The following is a 22,001-nucleotide window of genomic DNA, read 5'->3' on the forward strand; positions in this document are numbered from 1 at the left end:
ACAGTGCACATCGTGAAAAAATGCACCACAATAATACTAGAGAGGTTTACCTAGCTAAAAAAACTAGGTTTAATCCATTTTGTACAAAACGAAATGCCTGTACCAAGTCAAGAATATGACTGCACAGTGGTTATCAATTTGTTTGATGTGTTTGAGCTTTTAATTTTGCCATCAATAGCACTGAAAATGAAACTTATATCATTTTTTCTACATAATTAAATGCATGTAAAATTTGACCGTTGTTTCCCCATTCGTTTTGAGTGTTTGAGATTTTCATATTGCCATTTTGGTGACTATGTGGAACGCATCTAGTCCAATCGAGCTAGAGATAAAGGATACCACAAATACAGTTAAGTCGGCCTCATATCTTGACTTACATCTAGAAATTGACAATGAGGGTCGGTTGAAAACAAAACTTTACGACAAAAGAGATGATTCAGCTTTCATTTCTAAGTAGCAACATTCCAGCAGCACCTGCATACGGGTATATATCTCCCAAATTGATACGATATTCCGTGCTTGCATTTCGATCATGAATTTCTTGATAGAGGGTGCTGCTCACAAGGAAGCTATTAAACAAAGAGTTCCAAATGGTGAAGTTGAAATCATCCCTTCGTAAATTTTACGGACGCCATCACGAGTTGGTTGACCGTTATGGAATAACCGTTTCACAAATGATATCGGATATGTTCCTTACGTCGTAACTACAATCCCCTTCCCTTTCATGAATGTGACTTACCGAATTAAGACTATTTACCGGATTTGTTATCACATAAGCAACACGACGGTTGTCACATGTGGAGCAGGATCTGCTTACCCTTCCGGAGCACCTGAGATCACCCCTAGTTTTTTGGGGGTTCGTGTTGTTTATTCTTTAGTTTTCTATGTTGTGTCATGTGTGCTGTTTTTTTGGTTGTCTTTTTCATTTTTAGCCATGGCGTTGTCAGTTTATTTTAGATTTATGAGTTTGACTGTTCCTTTGGTATCTTTCGTCCCTCTTTTGATTACGGCCTTTCGTTTGAAATTTTCCTAGGAGTTCGGTAATTCTGTTATTTTACTTTTCATGTGAAAATATGTCATCACAAAATTATACCTCTGATAATTTTTAAATGACTTTTTGTACTTAACTAATTTGGGAGACTTATACTTTAGATTAGTAGTTGACCTCTGACATGCTCACCATGTCGCAATACATTTTTGTTGTTGTTGATCTTTTACTGATCAACGGTCGATAATCCAGATGCAGATGTTTTATTATAGAATCAACTTGGTTGTAATGATTTTCTCGATTTGATTTAGCTTGAATATCATAATAAAAATAAATCGGTTGAAATTCAGAGTACAATATGAAAAGATTTTAAATTAGAAATATCTTTGAACACTTGATTTTAATTTACAAGCAATCTAAACGGCATTGATATAATTTATCAACGTAGTCAATTTAGTGAGTTTCGTGTTTTTTCGGTCATGTTTTCTTTGTTAAGTTTTGCTTACTTTTGTTTGTCTTGTGGTATTTTCCGTTTTTGCCATGGCGTTATCGGTATGTGTTCGACTAATGAGTTATAATGTTACTTTCGGAGCTCTTTGAGATGTCCTTTTTTATATATATTTACGAGACAAAATGTGTTGATACATAGATACATACATAAATACACACATACTAAGAACTTGGAGAGGACATTATTGAAAATACGAAAAGGAGAAAAGGATGTCTCTTATATTTGACATTCATGTAACATCTTTCAATTATAATAATTAACTAATGTAAGATATCTATGAAGTTTTAAAAAGTTTTAATTCCCTGATTACAAATTAAAACTCCAATTACAATGAAATGCACTGATGAATTAAGTGACAATAAGGTACCTCTTTATAATATGACACACTGTTTTATAATATAATCTATAACATTTTCAATATAAGTGTAAAATTCGCCTTTTCAGAATCTAAAGAATCATGGGTAATTTCATTGTTAGTATCCCAAAATGAAAATAACGTCAAGTCATTGGTTGAATTTACATTGTTTATGACATTATTAACAAATCACGATGTTTTTGGTGTACACTTTTGAAAATATTACTCAGGATGCATTATATTCTCAAACGGCGAATTGGACAAGGATACACATCCGTAGATTGTAATTCAATAGAAGTTAAATTTAGTTTTTTTTTGTATTTTGGATAAACAATTATGCATGATAAATTATTACTTTCAGACAGTAAAAATATGCACACACATGGTTTACCTAAAACAGTTTCAAGGTTTTCCAGTGTTGGGTTTACATTTGTATCAAATAAGGTTTTTGAAATGTACATTGGAACGTTTTAGAACCTTATATGCACACTGATAGTTTAACAAAACGGAAAATCGTGCTGCACCATGAATTTGAGAAAGAATAGTAATGTCCACACATAAAAACGTATTGTTTTGTACGTTATATAATTAATAAGACGGGTGTCACCTGTCGAGTAGGATCTGAATATCCTTTTTGACCATTGACAATAGCCCATAGATATTCGTGATGCTCATTCTTTTTCGTACGATTTTATTCTTTTTTCGTTTTCGTCTTTTGTCATTGTTTTGTTGGTCTCTCTTCGACTTACTCGTTTTGATCCTCCTTTTGATATTTTTGCATGATTATTCCCATCAAATCAGTATAATTGTTATTCAAGATACCTTTTCAGAGGTATGTATGATAGAGCAGTTAAGTCACTGATGTTAACTTGAAAACTATTAGAAGTGATCGGTTAAGAGAACACAATTTGGCAGCCGTGCATGTATTGTACTGTTGTATGATTTATTTCCAATTAACGAGAAAGAATGCATCCATGTGTTGAACAAAATAGTTTTCCCTGTTTCAGAGCACACATGATACATTAATTCGAGGACAGAGGTTGTATTTTGCGTTACAATATACGATTTCATTGTGAGATCGTAAATAATTGATTTATTCAACCACAAATCAATAACTTGTAATACACTAAGGGTTATTATAGTTGGTTTTTTTTTGTTGTTTTTTAATTTTTAATTTTTAATTTTTTTTATTTATTTTTTTTTTGGGAGGGAGGGTATGGATGTCTCTTTGGTATTTACAAGGACGTATATTAGTTATGTTAGTTATACGTCCTTGGTATTTAAAAGTGTCATTTAAAACTAAGAAAACCCTTAGAAACACAGTATTTTTTAACTTTAGATCTTTGAGAAATCTTGCAACAGTACAATCCATGTACGACACGATGTTGATAATCTTAGGCCTTCTTTCAATAAAGCGGTAACAGGAGTGTCTGATTTAATTACATACTTATTATGAGTGCTTGTTGGCAAAGATCGGGCAATAAAATTGAGACGAATTTAGTGAAGGTGGTATATTAACTCTGTTGCAAAATCAGGAAAACATTTGAAAAATGTTTACGGATCTAAGATAATTTTCAAAGAGTGTTATAATACATAATGACTTATGCCAGGATTTCTATACCTCCCAATGTCTAATAACATTAAAATCTCAACCGTGTCTATGATAGGAAGAACATCACTAATAATGTATTACTACTAATCCTTATCACCTTTCGGAATATTCAATATTCTGTCGTCAAATGGTGAAGTTGGAAGACTAGAATCGTCTTCTTCCTTGTCGAAAGTAACCATTTGTTCACGTAAGGTCTGAAGTTGTTCGTGAATTTCTTGCATTTGTTTCCGGGCATCACCAAATGCTTCGTCGGACGATTCTAGTGAGTCTTCCGGGTGATAACCACTTGCTGCTACGGGCATATTGTCCTGAAATACATCATCCTCTTCCGGTTCCGGTTCCCACACGACCGGACTTTCTGGCATTGTTTGTACCTTACTATAGCTAAATGAGGCATCCACCTTGTCGTCATATTCTATGTACGGTTTACTAAAAATAATTTGACCAAATTCATCGTCATCGTCCTCATCATCTGCTAGCATACTATCATTACTAGCATCATCATCATCATCTTCCCATTTTTCTGACGCATCGAGGTCTGATTCAGTGTAAGCAACTGACCGCCTACTGCCTTCAGAAGATTTATGAAAAGGGGAGTCATAACCACCCGCTTGTGATTGTTCATATACCTCAGCAGTCGGCGTGAGATCAAAACTCTCTAATGGCTTATCTGGTCTTTGTGGTACAGAAATTGAAAGCTGTTTTGATTTTTCCAGGAATAATTTCTGTATAGATTGGTCAAGTTTTGAAGGCGTACGTTTTACTGTTATTTGCCTCTCAGTTCGTGGCTCTTCGGAGTATAAAATTTCTTCTTCTGATATCTCATCAGAATAATCTGAATAATCCTCATCTTTATAAGATTTAATAACTTCACAAATGTTATCTGATTCTCTTTTTGGTCTAAAATCAGAGCAATCACTTTCGCTCTGACTTTGACTCCTATTCAGAATATTTTTAAAATCTATTTCTTCGTCCGATGATGGGATATCACTATATTCATGATCATGAATCTCTAGTTTCCGTTTGTGTTTTAGAAAATTGTGTTCGTCTTTTTCAAATTCTCTTTCATGTTTTTCAAATTCATAATCGTCTATGTCGAATTCTCGGTTATGTCTCACGTTTTCATCATTTTGTATATCAAACACTCCTTCCTTATATTTTAAATGCTGGTTATGTCTCTGGTAATCATCTAAGTCGTCATAGACTGGTTCAGTTAAACTCTCCAAACTTTCAGACGAACAAGATAACTCAGATTCTTCCTTTGAAATATGATCATGAGTAAGTACAGGACATTTTACGTTAAGACCTGTTTCTATAATCATTGATTCGGGTTTATATTTCTGTTCACTTCCGGTTGCAATCCAATCATTACCGTCCATAGTTTTAATGACGTCACGTGTTAAAAGATCCTTCTCTTCATCCATTAATTCTACCAGAATTCCACTTTTAACGCCGTAAGTTTTCTTTGTGACCAATATATAATTATCCGGATCGTTGGCATGTTTATTATTAACAGCAAATAACGTGGAATTTCTTTTATTTGTTTCATTTTGAGTTGGAAGTATGTTTTGCAGAACTTCTATTTGTTGCTGAATCAATTTTTCATTTAACTCGTTTTCATGTTTCATTTGCTCCTCAATGTCTAGTTCACTTTTGCGTTTCGATACTTTTTTACATACATCTCGTTGTGTAACTTCCGTACGATCCTTGACAGACGAATTTGTGTCTTCATCTGTTGATTTCATTCTAAAATTATTATTCATAACATCTAAAACTGAAGCATTGTCTCTACCTTGAGGAGTTTTAACAGTGGCATCAACTTTTGGTACCGTTAATATTTCGTAATTTTCTTTGCAAATGAGTTTTAAATTTTTATCTTCCTGTTTAAGATTGCTTTTTATTTCGGTCTCTTCAATTGACTTGTAAGTGTCATCGAAATCGGTAGACTTCAGGCATGATTGTTCCAAATATCTAAACACGTCTTCTTCGAAACGGTCATCGGGATCTATTTGTTGTACTTCCGGTATATCTGGAGAGGATGACGGCGAATCTGTGAACTCATGAAATTCAGACCGATTTAATTTTGCATTGTCTTGTTCAGATTCCAAAAGCAATGATAATCTTTTACAAATGGAATCTCCGAAAATTTCATCGTCCTTACTTAGATGTATATCGGAACACGTTTCACTTTCATTTATTGCACATTCATCAACCTCTAAAAGTGTTACACCTGAAGCTGGTGAGGGAGGTGGCACAAATTCGGCACAACTTTCAACTTTTAAGTGTGCATTATCATTTTCCTCTTTTAATTTCTCGTTCTGAGGAACACAATAAGTTTCGCGTTTAGTCTTTTTATCCCTCTCGGGCCTCTCAATATAATCTATAAAGTTACTATGAACCCCTTGCTGAGGGTGTACACTATCAAATTTCACGAAAGGTAATATTATTTTGGTAGTTTTGTCTACCTCAACCTGTTGAGTTTGTTTGCACTTTCTCCTCTCGGCAGGTGACAAGTTACCGCCATCGTAGCGTATTAATTTAGCTTTTTCACCAGTTCTGACAAGATTTTCTGTTGTACTGTCACTCATTTCTAAGCTATTATTAGAAAATCTGCTGTCACATGTATTTTTGTTCTGCTGTAATTGCCTTGATTTAACGATTAAAGACCCATTCGTTATACAACGGTTGTCTTTTTCGCGTTCTTTGCATATTTTTGAAGATTTATCGTCACTTCCGCCTTCTGAACACATTTGTGGCGTTTTATTGTCTGATTGCATTGTAAATGTTCTAGAATCTATAGAGCTTCCGCTACTGTGTCGAGAAAATTTTCTGTTTTCAAATGCCATATTTTTCGGAGGTTCAGGAGTTGTAAGGAAAAATTTTGCTCTTGGTGAAAGATGACACAATGATTCATTTGGAGTTTCTAGGATTTTCTCTGGACTTTCTAGAATTTTTTCGCGTTGTAAAAGTCGCCGGACAACACGCGGACTATCTCGTGCTATTACAGGAGAAAATTTCGCATGTATGCCCTTCCGTGGCACAGGGGGCGTAAATGTATCTGATGCAGTGACGTAGCCAATACTTCCATTGGACTGGTCATCTACATTCGTCCCACATAACTTGGATGTGTTGTGTCCGTCCCTTTCATTTTGCTGTGTGATTGTACCAGCTGATGCTATGGTACTGTCTGATAATTTTCTGCTACTCAGTGTAGAATATGAATAACTGTCACATTGTGACACGTCCTCTTCGACTCTGTCAGGAGAATCTCCTTTTCCTTTCTTTTTCCGTTTTTTCTTTTTCTTTTTCTTACTTTTAGGTGACTTTTGCTGACCATCATTTAGTTTTAGCCACACGTCATCCGCAATGTCTTCTTCTTTTTGTTTCTTTTTGTTCCTAAGTTTCCCATATCGACAAACAGTTATATTTATTCTAAATATATAAAAATCCTAATTCACGTGAAGTAATGAAATATTTTTTCATTGTTAGCTGTTATAGTATTCCCAGTCCATCTTTAATGTGTGTCTATTTTAACACTTTTATTCTAAAAATTAAAAGAAAAAAATATAAATTGTATGCATACCATTTAAACTTTATTCTCATTACAGTTATAAAATGAGTTGTAGATCTTTGTTAGTATGTAGTGATAAATATTTTACCGCTTTTATATATGTTTTTGTTAAACCGGTGATGTTTTGATGTCTCATAAGCACTATCGAACTGCTTTGTGTGTCTGTCAAAGTCTGTCTTGATGTTAAGATGAGCGAATCGAGGGAGAATATATATAAACACATGCAATGTGCATATGATAAGGTTTAATATTGTAAAGAATTTTGAAACATGTATACAGGCAATGTCCTTAATATGTTATAATGCAAAATTACACCTTGTTATCAAATATCTTCGTTTAATTGTCCTCGGCTTACATGTTATTCAACTCCATTGCATCAAATAAATCTTCATAAAATACAGAAAACCGTAAAATAAGTTTCAAAATATCAGAAGAAAAACAAATACATTTGAAATCAATTTATAACTGTCAAATCTTAATAAGCTATTGATAAACAATATCAACTTGGTTTGATTGGCAACCCAGCTCATTTATCTGAACTGTAATGAATTACAGATTTGCAACAGAACATATAATTCAACAAGACAAAGCAAAGATTGTATGATTTCCTGTTGTTTTTTTCACATAGGTATAAACAAAAACATTTGTAGGTAAACAGATCAGCTGCCAAGTATAATATAACTGACGCGCGCCAATTTCCAAAAACCACAAAAATCCGGTTAAGACCTGATTAACAAATGGCATGTAAAGCAGGATACGTGTTCTTTTGAGTATCATTCAATGTTAAAATATTTTCTCCCTTTGTTTTTTAGCATATAATGATGTAACTTATTGTGAAGTTTGTTCATTGTACACGCATATGCTATCGCTGTTCATAAAATAATTGGTGTATATGCACACTGTTACAATGGTACTTATTTGGCTTTATAAATTTTTGATATGAGCGTCACTGATGAGTCTCATGTAGACGAAACGCGCGTCTGGCGTACTAAATTATAATCCTGGTACCTTTGATAACTAATTATATCCCTTATGTATATCATTATACATGCGTAAAAAGTCATATATGTTTGACAACAATTTTTGTTCACAAACAACGGAGACTATGGGTCTCTGAGCTATGGGTAAAGGTTATATGACTGAATTTTACATAAAACATATAACGATAAGAAGATGTGGTATGATTGCAAATGAGACAACTCTCCACAAGCACCAAATGACACAGACATTTAAGAATTGAATGCTTCTTTTTGTAAATTTATTGGGGTGTAAAAGCGTTGACCGAAGTACATTTTGTATGAAGCGCGGAAGCGCTTCATTCTAAAAATGTACGCACGGTCAACGCTTTTACAACCCTATAAAGTTACAAAAAGAAGCATTCAATACTTATAATTACATTTTTTAGCTATGATCATGAAAACACGAATTTTATATATTTTATTACTTAATTCACCTGTGCACTTTATTGTTGGAGCACGTGTTATTATGAGTGAAAAGTTGTATTGAGCAATGCAACTGCTTACGGAATAACACGTGATGTGCAGTTAGCCAATCAGAATAAAATATTATAATGAAACATACATCTAATGTAATTATAACCAACTATAGGTCTTTAACAATGAGTAAAACCCATAATGCATAGTGGACTATAAAAGCCCCCGAAAAAATGATGTAAAAGAGATAACTTACGTGCAAAATAATGAACGTAAAATAAATATGATATACTACTGCAATAAACGACAACCTCTGAATATAACAGAATAAATGGGAAAGCCCTACATACAGAATGTGGTGGGTAAAAATAGTTTGAAGGCGTGTCAATCCTGAACAGTACATCATAAGAACAAACTATAAAAATCATTTAAATAGGGTTGTACTCAACGGATTGATACAGAGCAGAAACACATCTAATAAAAACGTGTGCATTTTACTGACACATCCCCACAACTAAAAGATACTAAGACGTACAGATCTTAAAGTACTCGCAATTACTAACAGCTAGTTCATAGACAATAACAACATATTCAAAAATAATATTTAGTTTGATTTGAACTTACTGATAAAAACATTTCTACAGGTACAACCAAAATTCGAAACCAAATATTTACATCTATAGAAGTTAAGGTTTTAAGTAATTTGTGTAACGAAAGCCCTGACTTAATAAATTACCAGTAATAAAAAACGAACAAGATGAGATAAATTAACACCGTAAGATGGTACAAAAGTTGAAAGCAACCTCACCGTCCTAAAATAAACCAAATCAAACAATAGAAAGAAAAATTGTGCCTTTTTTGTAAATTTTACTGACTAAATTCATTTCTGAAAATGATACAAGGTGTGACTGTAGACAGTAATTCATATGCATTAATTTAGTGTGTTTTTGTAAAACGCAATGCTTTGCCAAAATTGTATACAATTTGCTAGAAGTTTAGATTGTATGATAATGATCAATCTGATAAGCCCATCACAAATGTCATTTCATAATCGAATAATATGGGAATTCATTAAACACATGTTTACACATACATTATAATCGGAATTTAATACGGGCAGAACGATGATCATGCCAAAAAGATCATATTTTTATATTCAATAATGCTACTCGCCTTTACAATTATGTTAAGTTTTTACTGCATGCAAGCAAACCTAAATTACTCAGCATATGTTCACTTGAAGAACCACAGATATAACCACCTCTCCCCTAAAAGTCTTTACTGTCAATAATGGAATTATAAAATAACATACCGTATATTGGGTTATTTTCGAGGGTGTAAAATTTCGCGATTTTCATTGAATAAGGTATAAGAAATATTTTGGCGGTTATTATTATGGCGGATTCGAAACTTTTATCAATACCTTTGCATATGCCGTTTAAATTGGCGGAATTAGCACCCTTCGAAAATAACCCGCTATACGGTAGTTTTGAAGAAGCAGATCAAATTGAATGAAAACAGAACGACTATGTTCAAACTTTTGCTAAACATATCGAATTTAAGCCTTTGTAACAGGATAGGTTTAACTAGTGGAGCAGGGATTACTTATCCTTCCAGATCTCCTGTGTTCGATTTGATGATAACCAGTCGAAAGACCGAATAACGCTCGTTGTGCAGTGCTAGAATATCGACTTACTAGATCTAAAAAAAAAATGGAGGTAAACATGTTTTTGTCAAGCCGTTGATTTTTTCGTTTCATTGTTTCACAAATTAGTCAAGCCGAAGTCATTGATGAATAGAATCCTAAACGGTACTGGTTTTGCTAATTATACAAGGCCATAAGGTGAACTTATGTTGCACAAATCCCATCACTTGGACTTTATTGGATAGACTTGTGTTGTCTCATGGCATTCATATCACGTCTCTGTATTAGTTGGCAATGGGATGGACAAAACTTTAACAAGATATGAAAATAGTTGTGCTGTACCATGCATTAAGGGTGTAGTCCTGTAAGGTTTATGTACTTTTGTCAGATGCTCATAGGGTAAAATAGTTTGCACTATATCACCCACTTTTCTTTATATATAAGACTTCAATAGATTATTAAAGGTAATTTCCAAAATTTAAGCAGATTTCTTATGATTTGAGACTGAAACTAGCCATTGCTAAATATAAAATAAAAGTCCTAGTCAGCCTTTTCCCGCAATTTTTTAAAAAATATATATGTATCTCGAAAAGTTCCATTACTATCAATTTGCTTGCTTATTTTGTTCCTTAACTAATGCTCTTCTGATTAATAGTATCAATTACGAATTCCATTATTTTTTTAAATTTCACTTGACAGTGGCGGATCCAGTCATTTTAAAAAGGGGGTTCCCAACCCAGAGTAAAAGGGGGTTCCAACTATATGCTCCCATTCAAATGCATTGATCGGCTAAAAAAGGGGGTTCCAACCCCCGGAACCCCCCCCCCCCCACCCCCCCCCCTGGATCCGCCACTGCTTGATAACATCCTTAACTATATACAACTGTTTGATATCTTAGATTTTGTTTTGGCTCGTAGTTCCTTTTCAAAATAGATCAACTTGTGCACACCCACACGTTTACAATGATCATGTAAAGTTGCAAGTTACTTGATAACAAAAAGAAGTTCAATATTGTATTTTGAAATTTTTCCCACTTTATAGAAGAATATTTGAAATATTGTAGATAAAAAGAAAGTTGGATTATTTCGTTTAGGTAATAACTGATATTGAGACACGGCTACATAATGAAACTTTGTTATATTCAAAGGTATTTCACAAAATTCCTAAGTAGTTTGTCATACGCACCGACATTAAATCTCTATATCGACGTAACATGGACGTTTTAGTTAAGTTGCCTCAAAAAATTTCTTAATCTCTGATCATTAGCTATGATAAATTATTATTTATGTCTCATAAAATGTAAAATTTTACACAAATAACAAAAAAGGATAGTCAACTTCCTATTGTATAATTCATTGTTAACATGTTCTCGTCCTGATCCAGCATGAAATATTTGCCATGGGACGTTAAGTAACCAGTAACCAACTAGCAATCTTTCAGTAGTGCGCTAGCTGTTGTTGAAACGATGCATCGGACATAAATAGATCATCTTTGTACTTATATTTAGATATATGATGTTTCAATCTATTAGAATAGAACATATACCACATGTGTTCATGTGTAAACACCGACTCGACGATAAAATCTCGAGGAAATGTGTATTTTCCCTATGCGCAGGGATAAATAATAACAATATTTGGATCACAATTAATGTTAACAGTTTGCTAATATTTTCTCCTGACATTTCGTTAAACAATCTATATCTTAATTTATTGACGCGTAATTAGGACAAGATTCTAAAAAAAAATATTCTGTAAGCGGATGGATCATTTTACATTTTAAAATCCGAGAGACTATAACTTTTGATTCCTCCAATTCCATTCACAGAAAAAAAAAATGTTTATTAACAGTTAAAACTAATGACTAAATGAGGGCCTGTTTTATTGTGCCATTTCTCTATAAGATCAAATTTTAATAATCAGTTGACTGTGTCTGAAGCTTTTAAAAGTCACGAGAACAGCGAAATGTGTTTCTGCAATACTTTCGTTTTACATGTACATGTATATGATATAAGCACACGGTCATTCAAACAACAATGCAACACAACGCACTTAAAACATCGAATTAAAGTAATATCATTATGTCATTACTTCTGCACTTCCATGAAAGCACGTGTTCACTGAAGAAAGACATTACCAAAAACAATGTTTCCAAATAACACAACGTACCAAAACGAAGACCTTAAATATCAACATATTAATATGTTAACAATACTGCACCGCAACGTTCTTATATTCGTCCAAAACTTTTTTTTAAAATGTGATCATGACAAAAGGAGATAGAAATTGAACTTTAAAATCACACCTTTTCAATATAATATATAACTACATTTACTTTCTCTGTTTACAATGCGAATTTTGAAAAAAAGGGACATTGCTAAATATTCCAATTTACATGTCTGTGAAATATAGTGGCATAATATAGATAAAGAGAAACAATCTTTTAATATATTATGTTGTTTGATAACATTATCTGTACAAACACATAAACTGTCTAGTCATATGTAGATAAAGGAGATTGATTAGCCGGATATTATACATTATAGCTTAGGTCTTTGTCGAAACCTTTCAGAATGCTCTTCAAATTCAAACTTTATTTGGCCTTTTTATCTTTTTTATCCGAGCGTCACTGCTTGGTCTTTTGTAGGCGAAACGCGTGTCTGGCGAACAAAATTTTAATCTGGGTATATATATATAATAGGATGGGTTGAGTTAGGAACCTGACAGTTGTTATCCATTCGCTTAATGTGTTGGAGCTTTTGATTTTGCCATTGTATATTTACGGGCATTACTCTGTCAAAAGGTTACAAAAAAACAGCCATGCTAAAATTTATCACTACATTTATTAATTATGATATAGAAAAACTATCAGAGATCGACAGTAGCTGTAAGAATTTGACAACACTAGTTTTTTTTATCAATATCCCCGTATTGCTTTTGGCACAGATAAGTTTTTCATAGAAACATATGATCTCAACTCTTAAATTGAAATATTTTATTCATATGAGAAGATAAAAAAAATACATCAAAATAATCTTTCAATGATTATTATTATTATTATTATTATTATTATTATTATTATTACTAGTATTATTATTATTATTATTATTATTATTATTATTATTATTATTATTATTATTATTATTATTATTATTATTATTATTATTATTATTATTATTATATAATTGAGGCGCCTCTTTGATTGAATGGTATGTGGTTAGCACAGCAACAAAAAAGCAAGTACTAATGTTTATGTTATGATCTGGTCAGCGATAGTTGCAGAAACGCGATATAAATTTGAGATGAAGCCAATGCTATTATACCGTGAGAAGATCAGTGACAACAAAAACCCATTCCGTATATTCAGCAATATGACATGAAAAATGAAGAAAAAATCAAACGAAAACCCAACAGCATAATTTATAACAAAACAGTATACGAAAAACAACAATTGTAAATATAACAAACATGTACCACTATCAACCACTTAACTGCTGACTCCTGGCTTCGGACAGGCAGTGCGTCAAGAATATGGCCGGATATAACATGTTTGTGAGAGATGAAACTTCTTCTCACATGGGGAAGTGGGGTACCAAGTGAACACAAGATATAAAGAACAGAAATATAAATCATTTGCAATTTCCTTGATACATTTTCAAATGTAAACCAGTTTGTTTGCAAGAATATTGATTAACTATACAGATGCTTCTGTGCAATAGATTCTAGTTACATTCTCAGCATGTTCAAAGTAGAATGCGCAAATTAGGAGCCCTCATCACAACGGCTCCTCTTAATCAACAACAACAGGCATGACAGACATAAACAGGGCAAAATATTCACTGCAAAATTACGCAACGTACCATCTTTGTTTCAAAACACTATAGTAATGGCAATAACATTAGAATGCCTTGTTCAAAATTACACAACCATCGTTGTTTCCAAACACTGTGTAGTAACGACAACAACATTATAATTTCCTTGCCAAATCACTTAATGGTTTTATTTATTGTTGCTATGACGACGCTTTTGTAAACAAAACATTATAATAGTTATAAATGATAAAATCTGTACAGACTGTTAAACTAATCCATCAAAGTTAATGCTTTTAATGTCAATTACTTAATGATAAAATAGTAATAATGTAAGAAGTTTCTGGCACCGTCTCGATGTTTTTGTACCAATAGTTATTGGTTAAAAATCTGTAACTACGTCATGAAGTTTTCAAAATAAAACAATCTGATAAAAATTGAAGTGTTTCATATGCTATATTGTGATTTAAGTAGTGATAACACACGTGATTTTGAATTTGCAAAATGAAAATTAAGACAAATGATGATTGTCTCCTCGGTCTACTGGTACCTCGATGTAAGCCTTAAAAAAATTGTAGATGATGTCATATTTTAATCTTTTAAACATTTAGATATTATCTGGAAATAATATACTAGTCTACTAGTATAATAATTCTTTATTTGCAAAACAAACAAAAACCAATTTTGGTTATGGCAAATACATAGACAAAACAAACATAATGAAAACTCGACAAAATATATAATACATAGAATCATATTCAAAACAGTGTGGCTGTGGCCATTGATTGACGACCTAAATTATCCCATTGACTGGGACAGATTAGGTGAACGTGTGTCTGTAACGACCACTGCTCACTATTTACTAAGAATGAAATTCAAAACAGTGTGGCTGTGGCCATTGATTGACACATTAAATTCATCCATTGACTGGGACAATTTACGTGAACGTTTGTCTGTAATGCCCGCGTCACACTGTCCCGATTTTTACGCCGATGGCAAGACGATAATGGAAATTTTCAAAATCGGGACTGATCGTATCCAGATCGGGCTATTCGTAGTGCCATCTTTAACCATCTTTAACCATCGGCCACTTTTTCTAGCCTTCGGGGACAACTTCGGGAAGGGTTCTTAATTTTTTAACATGTTAAAAAATCCCCGAAGGTGCGTCCGATGTTAAGGATTCGTATTGAGTTCGGTTCACCATCCTCACCATCGTAATGTCACCGGGAATGCATCTTTGCACATCGTATTGCATTCGTGTTTCCATCGTTTCCATCGGGTAGTTTTGACATTACGATGTCTACACGAATGAATCACGAAGATACCCGAAGGTCTTACGATGGCAACACGACTGCGTGAAGACCTCGTAATCCAGTCGTGTTGCCATCGAATAAAAGTACGAAGGCGACAAGATGGAACTACGACGGCAATAAATCCAGCTAAATATAAGTTAATTTTCGCGCTAAAATACATTTAAAGTGCCATGCGCGATATGCACTGGTCAGTCTCATACGACAGTTAAGAAAGACATGGAGCTCATATCATATGATTCTATGAGAACAAGAAAGGCGACAGCGTTGTTTCTATTAATTCAAATGGAACAAGAAGAGCAGCTATTACAGGCTCAGGATTTACTTTTACAAGAAAAATATTATTTTTTGTCAATTTTTCATATCAAGTAACATAATGAAAATCATAAACGCGCCTCGTACACCAACACTGCAGGTACACGTATATAGGGAAACCAACTTTTTCTTCATTATTCTAATTTTTTAGGTATCGTCTGAGTTGTTGTCACACGAATGTTTACTCCATAACCATTTTGTTTTCTATATGTCATATTTTGCCGCATTTGTCGCTTTTACCTTTAAGATAGATCAGTAAACATGGGCATAATTATGGGTGATTATTCAGACTAGTGCACACATTTTACAATTCAAACAAGGCAATGCCGAGCGTGGCATCCCCTCGTATGTAACATATTGGGGACAAATATGGACACTATATTTGTATATGACACATGCAGAAAATGGTAAATTGAATATGCATATATACATAAACTATTTTTTTTAGAAATTAACCAAAACATTCAGTAACTGGAAATACCTTTAATATTGTCTTTAGAACCAGCAGGTAAAAAAATGAGCAACCAATTTCCTGTGTATTATGCTATTTCAAGGAGAAAAAACAAGTCCATCTGCATGACCTTGACCTTTGGCCTTGAACGTAAAAAATGTCAGATCATTACCAAGGAGGAACAATATACCAAATGTGGTTAAAATCTTTTGAAGCATATTGGTTTTAGAGTGTCCACAAGGGTGATATTGCCTTGCATTACAACTGTCACTGTGACCTTAACCTTTGGACTTTAAAGTCAATAGCGCTTTAATAAGATATTCTTAACGAGTAACACCATACAAAGTTTTGATCATTTTGGTTCTAGAGTGTCCATAACAATTTCATCTACACGCAACTTACACGTAGAAGCCGAGAGGATAATAAACTAAGTTTTATAAGAATTAGACAAAACGATCGATTTCCCGCCATGCATGGCAGACTTGTACAGAAACGATATGTTGTCGAAATTCTGTTCGTATCTTTGAGACATCGTATGGCCATCGCACCATCATCGTAATCCATCTTTTAGCCTTTGTAATCCATCGTTTAGCCTTCGTGATCCATCGTGTAGGCTTCGGCTGAGATATGAAGCTTAAATACCGGTCTTCGGTTAACCTTCGTATGTCCATCTTTTGCTATCGTATATAATTTCGGCACCATCGTATAGACTTCGTTATTTATCGTACTTGCTTCGGTCACTTTTTGGTATTTTAACGAGATCGGGACCAACTTCGTACGAACTTACAATTTTCGCATTCGGGTGTCCATCGTATATAAAAATCGGGACAGTGTGACGCGGGCATAACGACCACTGTTCACGACGTACCTACGATAGACATTTAAACTGTGGGGTCACCAAAGGTTTCTTAACGCCTTTAATTATAAAATAATCCAAAAAATAATCAGGAATAACCTTTATGTTTTGATTTATATAATTGGTATAAATCAAAACATCGTGTTATTTCTGATTAATTTTTCGAATTACTTTATTAAGGTGTTGAGAACCTTTGGTGACCCAATAGTTTAAGTGTCTTTAAAAAGTACATAGTGAGCAGTGGTCGTTACATACAAACGTTCACCTAAATTGTCCCAGCCAATGGATGAATTTAATGTGTCAATCAATAGCTACAGCCACGCTGTTTTGAATTTCATTCTATTGTAGAATTTAAAACTGTGGGGTAACCAAAGGTTCTTAACGCCTTCAATAATAAAATAATTCGAAAAATTAATCAGGAATAATCTTTATATTTTGTTTTATATTATTGATATAAATCATAACATCGTGTTATTCCTGATTAATTTTCGAATAACTTCATTTAGGTGTTGAGAACTTTTTGTGACCCCACAGTTTAAGTGTCTTTAACAAGTACATAGTGAGCAGTGGTCGTTACAGACAAACGTTCACATAATCTGTCCCAGTCAATGGGATAATTTAGGTCGTCAATCAATGGCCACAGCCACACTGTTTGAATATGATTCTATGATAAAAACAGTTATTGTTCTCCTTTCCTCAGTTCTAATGACTTTAAAAAAAAAAAGAAACAACTGCTTTTACATCAATTGGTGTTGATTTATTTACTATAATCACGAGTTTATCAGTAACATTAAGTGTATTAAAATTTACAAATTTTTGTAAATAATATTTTAGAAAGATTTCTCTTTTATTTTTATTAATTTTACAGTTAAAGAAAAATGGAATTCATCGTCTAAGATATTACATATTTTACATTTTCTTTCATTTCGTGGTATTTTTGTATATATCGTCCAGTTTCTACTAAGATTAAGAGACAATGATCGCTTATTCTAGTTTGGTTAACATTTTTCTTGTTTCTTTATTTGTTTGCGATAGGTAGTATTTCATTTGGTCATTTATATTAGATTTAAGAAATTTATATAGATACATTTTATTATTTTCGTTCAAGTTATCTATTTTATCATCAATAAGAGTTTGGTAATAGTTAATATAACCTTTCTTAATTGAGGTTTTAACTTTTTAGTCTGCTTTAAAGTTTTAGTTTCCTCAATAAGTTTGATGTCAATATTTATTTTGTGACACATTTTTGCAAAAGTATACCAAGAGTATGTTCCCTTAGTATCTAAATTTTAGTTGATTTAAAGGCTTCATTAATCTAGATAGGTACATCATAGTTTGGGTTTTTATGAAAATTTCTAATGGCAGAAGTCCTAGTTCATTTCAAACAGCTAGATTTGTTGAGCTTCTTTTTGTCCCCAGTACTTGTTTATTAAAAATAAAGCTGGTTTTTTTCTACAGTTTTATCAATAAATGAATAGCATCTGGTGTTGAGCTATTTTTGTTAGCTCGGAGTTTAGCTCTATAAAATTGAATATAAGTGTCCATGTAACATATTTCACTATTATATGTTAGAATAGTTTTGATCAAAGGTTCAAAAAGGTTGCAAGACAATCTCATAGGAAGTTGTCCAAAGCCTGATGAGTAAGAGTTAATAGCAAATAAAATTTTTCTTGCCTTTTTTGCAAGATCTGAACTACAACTAGTTAGACTGCCATTAGATGTTATAACACATCCAAGGTATTTATATTCATATGCTTCTTCAAGGTATTTTCCTTCAAATTTCAAAAAGGGTTTATTTATTTTACTTGGGTGTAATCGTGAGCATTTGATACTATTGAAATCAGGATTGCTCAGGTTAAGCAGCATGGTTCATGTTAATTTATCTTTGATTAAGTAGAGTTTGACATGGGGTAAAAAAAAAGGAGCTAGGTTGAATATATATATATCAAGGGTATTATTAAAAGCATAATTCGAAAACGAACTGACAATATCATGACAAAAAATAAAAGTAAAACGACAAAAAGACAAATACAAACACAACATGGAAAATTAAAAACTGAACAGCATGAGCCCCACTTATATGTCATGTCGTCAGGAAGGTTAGACACGAAATATTTATAGGTTTTATTTAATATGTAACTTTTATAGCCCTTTGTAAACTTTTAATGAAATTTACTCATTGCAAGAAAATTTAACACTATAGTAACTCGTAATTTATGGATACATTCAATGGGTATGCAAAAAAGCCACAAAAAAACATGAGTCATAGCACAGAAATGTCAAAATAAGAATCGTTCTTGTCTCTTTGACACATTCTCCATTTCCATTCTCAATTCTATTGTGAACACATGGCAACGTACCTGTACTTAAAGACATTAAAATTAGTAATTGTTCATGCTGAGACAGTTTTGAAATTATGAATACATAAAACTCAACTTAGAATGAAATTCGAAACAGTGTGGCTGTGGCCATTGATTGACACATTAAATTCATCCATTGACTGGGACAAGTTGCATGAACGTTTGTCTGTAACGACCACTGTTCACGACGTACCTACGATAGATATTTAAACTGTGAGGTCACCAAGGTTCTTAACGCCTTTAATTATAAAATAATTCGAAAAAATAATCAGAAATAACCGTTATGTTTTGATTTATATAATTGATATAAATCAAAACATCGTGTTATTTCTGATTAAGTTTTTCGAATTACTTTATTAAGGTGTTGAGAACCTTTGGTGACCCCATAGTTTAAGTGTCTTTAAAAAGTACACAGTGAACAATGGTCGTTACATGCAAACGTTCACCTAAATTGTCCCAGTCAGTGGATGAATTTAATGTGTCAATCAATGGCCACAGCCACACTGTTTTGAATTTCATTCTAAAAGTAAATGCATTGAATAACAGTTGACTAAATCTCTGACTTATCCCATATGCATTTTTAATTTTTTATCTTGCTTGCAAAAATGTATTATATTATTATACACAAAAATTTATAACTTATATTGCTTGGAAGACTATCATTAATATGTTAAACTATATTGCACATTTACTGCGCACATGTGTTTTCAATATAACATTATAAAGATGTGCAGCCTGTTGCATAATGCCTATGTTTCTTCGGACTTATCTTTCCATTCTCTTAATTGGAAATGTAAACAAACCATCTTTCAATAGATAAACATGATTTGAATAAATGTTATTAATGATTAAAAGATTACTCACCATAAATTTGATGTAATTTACAAAGAAATTCTCCTGACATTCTTTCCTCTTTACCACTCAAAATCATCTCACCAACGAAACGTCATAATATGATGAGAACTATTTTTGCGTAAAGAGTTCCTGAAAGCAATAATTAGGTTGAATAGGTACACTTCATCACTAATCATCCATTACAAAATTATTTCTTCTTTTTTAAAAAGAATTTATAGATTTGAAACCAAATGGATGAGATTTTTTTCTTCTGCTAAAACTAGTAGTTTGTTGAAAGAAAATGATAGTTATGCAATCTGCATTCAGACTATTTTTGTTTTATGTGCAGATTTTGGCACACGCATGATAAATGAAGCTGCGATGTCAGAATATAATGTGTTTTCAACAATTTGTAATCGTTATTTACCTTTAAGCATTAGATAAATTGAGAAATTAATTCCTCTAAATATACAATATTTACACGTGCGTTATGTTACCGCGCAAAACAGTTGTCTTTAGTTCAAGATATGGAGTGATGTTGGGTTTATTGATTTTTTTGGTGTAAAATGTGTTTTTTGTTTTGCTGAATTTTATCTCTACAACAAATAACCTTGAAAGACTTGGTAAAACATTGATACACTCATCACGTGTTAATTATAAGAAAGTATCTTAAGGATAACGGTTGTGCCTCGGTTTCAAAATATCAATCTTTTTTAGTTAAAAGACTTGTAAATTGATAGTTGATAGTTTCGGTACTAATAAAGCATATAAAAGTGGACAGTCGTGTACCAAAGAGCATATAACGGCTGAAGGCCACTAATGGGTCGTCGACGCAGTGAGAAAAGCCCGCACCCGCAGGGATCCTTAGTTGGTCCCTAAATAAGATTGTGTGCCAGTTCAGTGAAAATGGACGTCATACTAAACTCCAAAACATACAAATGGACTCAAATTTAAAAAAAATAAAAAAAATACAAGACTTACAAAGGCCAGAGGTTTCTGACTTGGAACAGGCGCAAAAATGCAGCGGGGTTAATCATTTTGAGTGCATGGGATCTCAACCCTCCCCCTATATCTCTAGCCAATGTAGAATAAAGAAAGTTACATATACCAATACGCACAGTAAAACTCAAAAATACATTGAAGTTTAGTGCATTCTGTCTTATTTGTAATATCTTGTGTGATATAATACATAATTATAACTAAAGTAAGAACTCTATGGAAGGTACTTGAACATTACCCTTTTCTCTCCCATGCACTCTTTCACAGTTTCCCTTTTAACTTACGGAGTGTCTATTCGTCCGGCTAGCCGGATGAATAGTTAAAAATCTCTATTCGTCCGGCCATCCGTCTGCGGATGCGCAAATATTCAATATCAATAAAAGTGTCATGTGACGTGGAAAGTGTCCCGGATGAGGTGTCGGATAACACACGCGGTGTCGGATAACACACGCGCGTATGCAATGGACGTGTTGAGAATTGGGGATCGCGATTCATATTTAAAGATGTCATAGTAGAGAGAAAACCAGAGAGAATGTGTTTGTTTTAAGCAAATGCATGTATATAGAAGTGATTCCAGAGCAATCGCATATACATGTTATTTAAACTGTGAGGATGATAAGCCTGAAATTAAGGTGAAATGGAAGATTTACCCCCATTTACCTTATGGAAGCAAAACGCATTCGGAAAAAATACTAGATCAAACTTGCTTGGATGCATTATTTTTTAGTTATACTACAACGCAGATCTATGAACATACTGATATGCCCGAACTTGGAATAAGACACCAGGGTTTGGGTATCCCCCCTTTTTCTGTTGTATCTAAAAAAATCTTATCGAAAACACAATCCTACTTTTGAGGACAGGTTACACGTGCCTGCCCTTCTCAAATTTCATATGAATTAAAATCCCGAACAATTTAAATGAAGAATCGTGCATAATCATATGAGGACCTT

At 33.1% G+C, this 22,001-nt stretch overlaps 1 protein-coding gene across 1 annotated transcript; it reads right to left on the minus strand.

The window, feature by feature from the left end:
- Positions 1–1,776: 1,776 nt before the first annotated feature.
- LOC139507818 (uncharacterized) lies at positions 1,777–20,212 on the minus strand. Its single transcript, XM_071295873.1, has 2 exons — positions 20,080–20,212; positions 1,777–7,010 (listed from the first exon to the last, which is right to left on the minus strand). Exon 2 carries the CDS (start codon positions 6,310–6,312, stop codon positions 3,550–3,552), a length of 2,763 nt encoding a protein of 920 aa, XP_071151974.1. The 5' UTR covers positions 6,313–7,010; positions 20,080–20,212; the 3' UTR covers positions 1,777–3,549.
- Between the last annotated feature and the right edge of the window lie 1,789 nt (positions 20,213–22,001).

This window comes from Mytilus edulis, unplaced genomic scaffold, assembly GCF_963676685.1.
Source record: "Mytilus edulis unplaced genomic scaffold, xbMytEdul2.2 SCAFFOLD_749, whole genome shotgun sequence".
NCBI classification, from domain to species: Eukaryota; Metazoa; Mollusca; class Bivalvia; order Mytilida; family Mytilidae; genus Mytilus; species Mytilus edulis.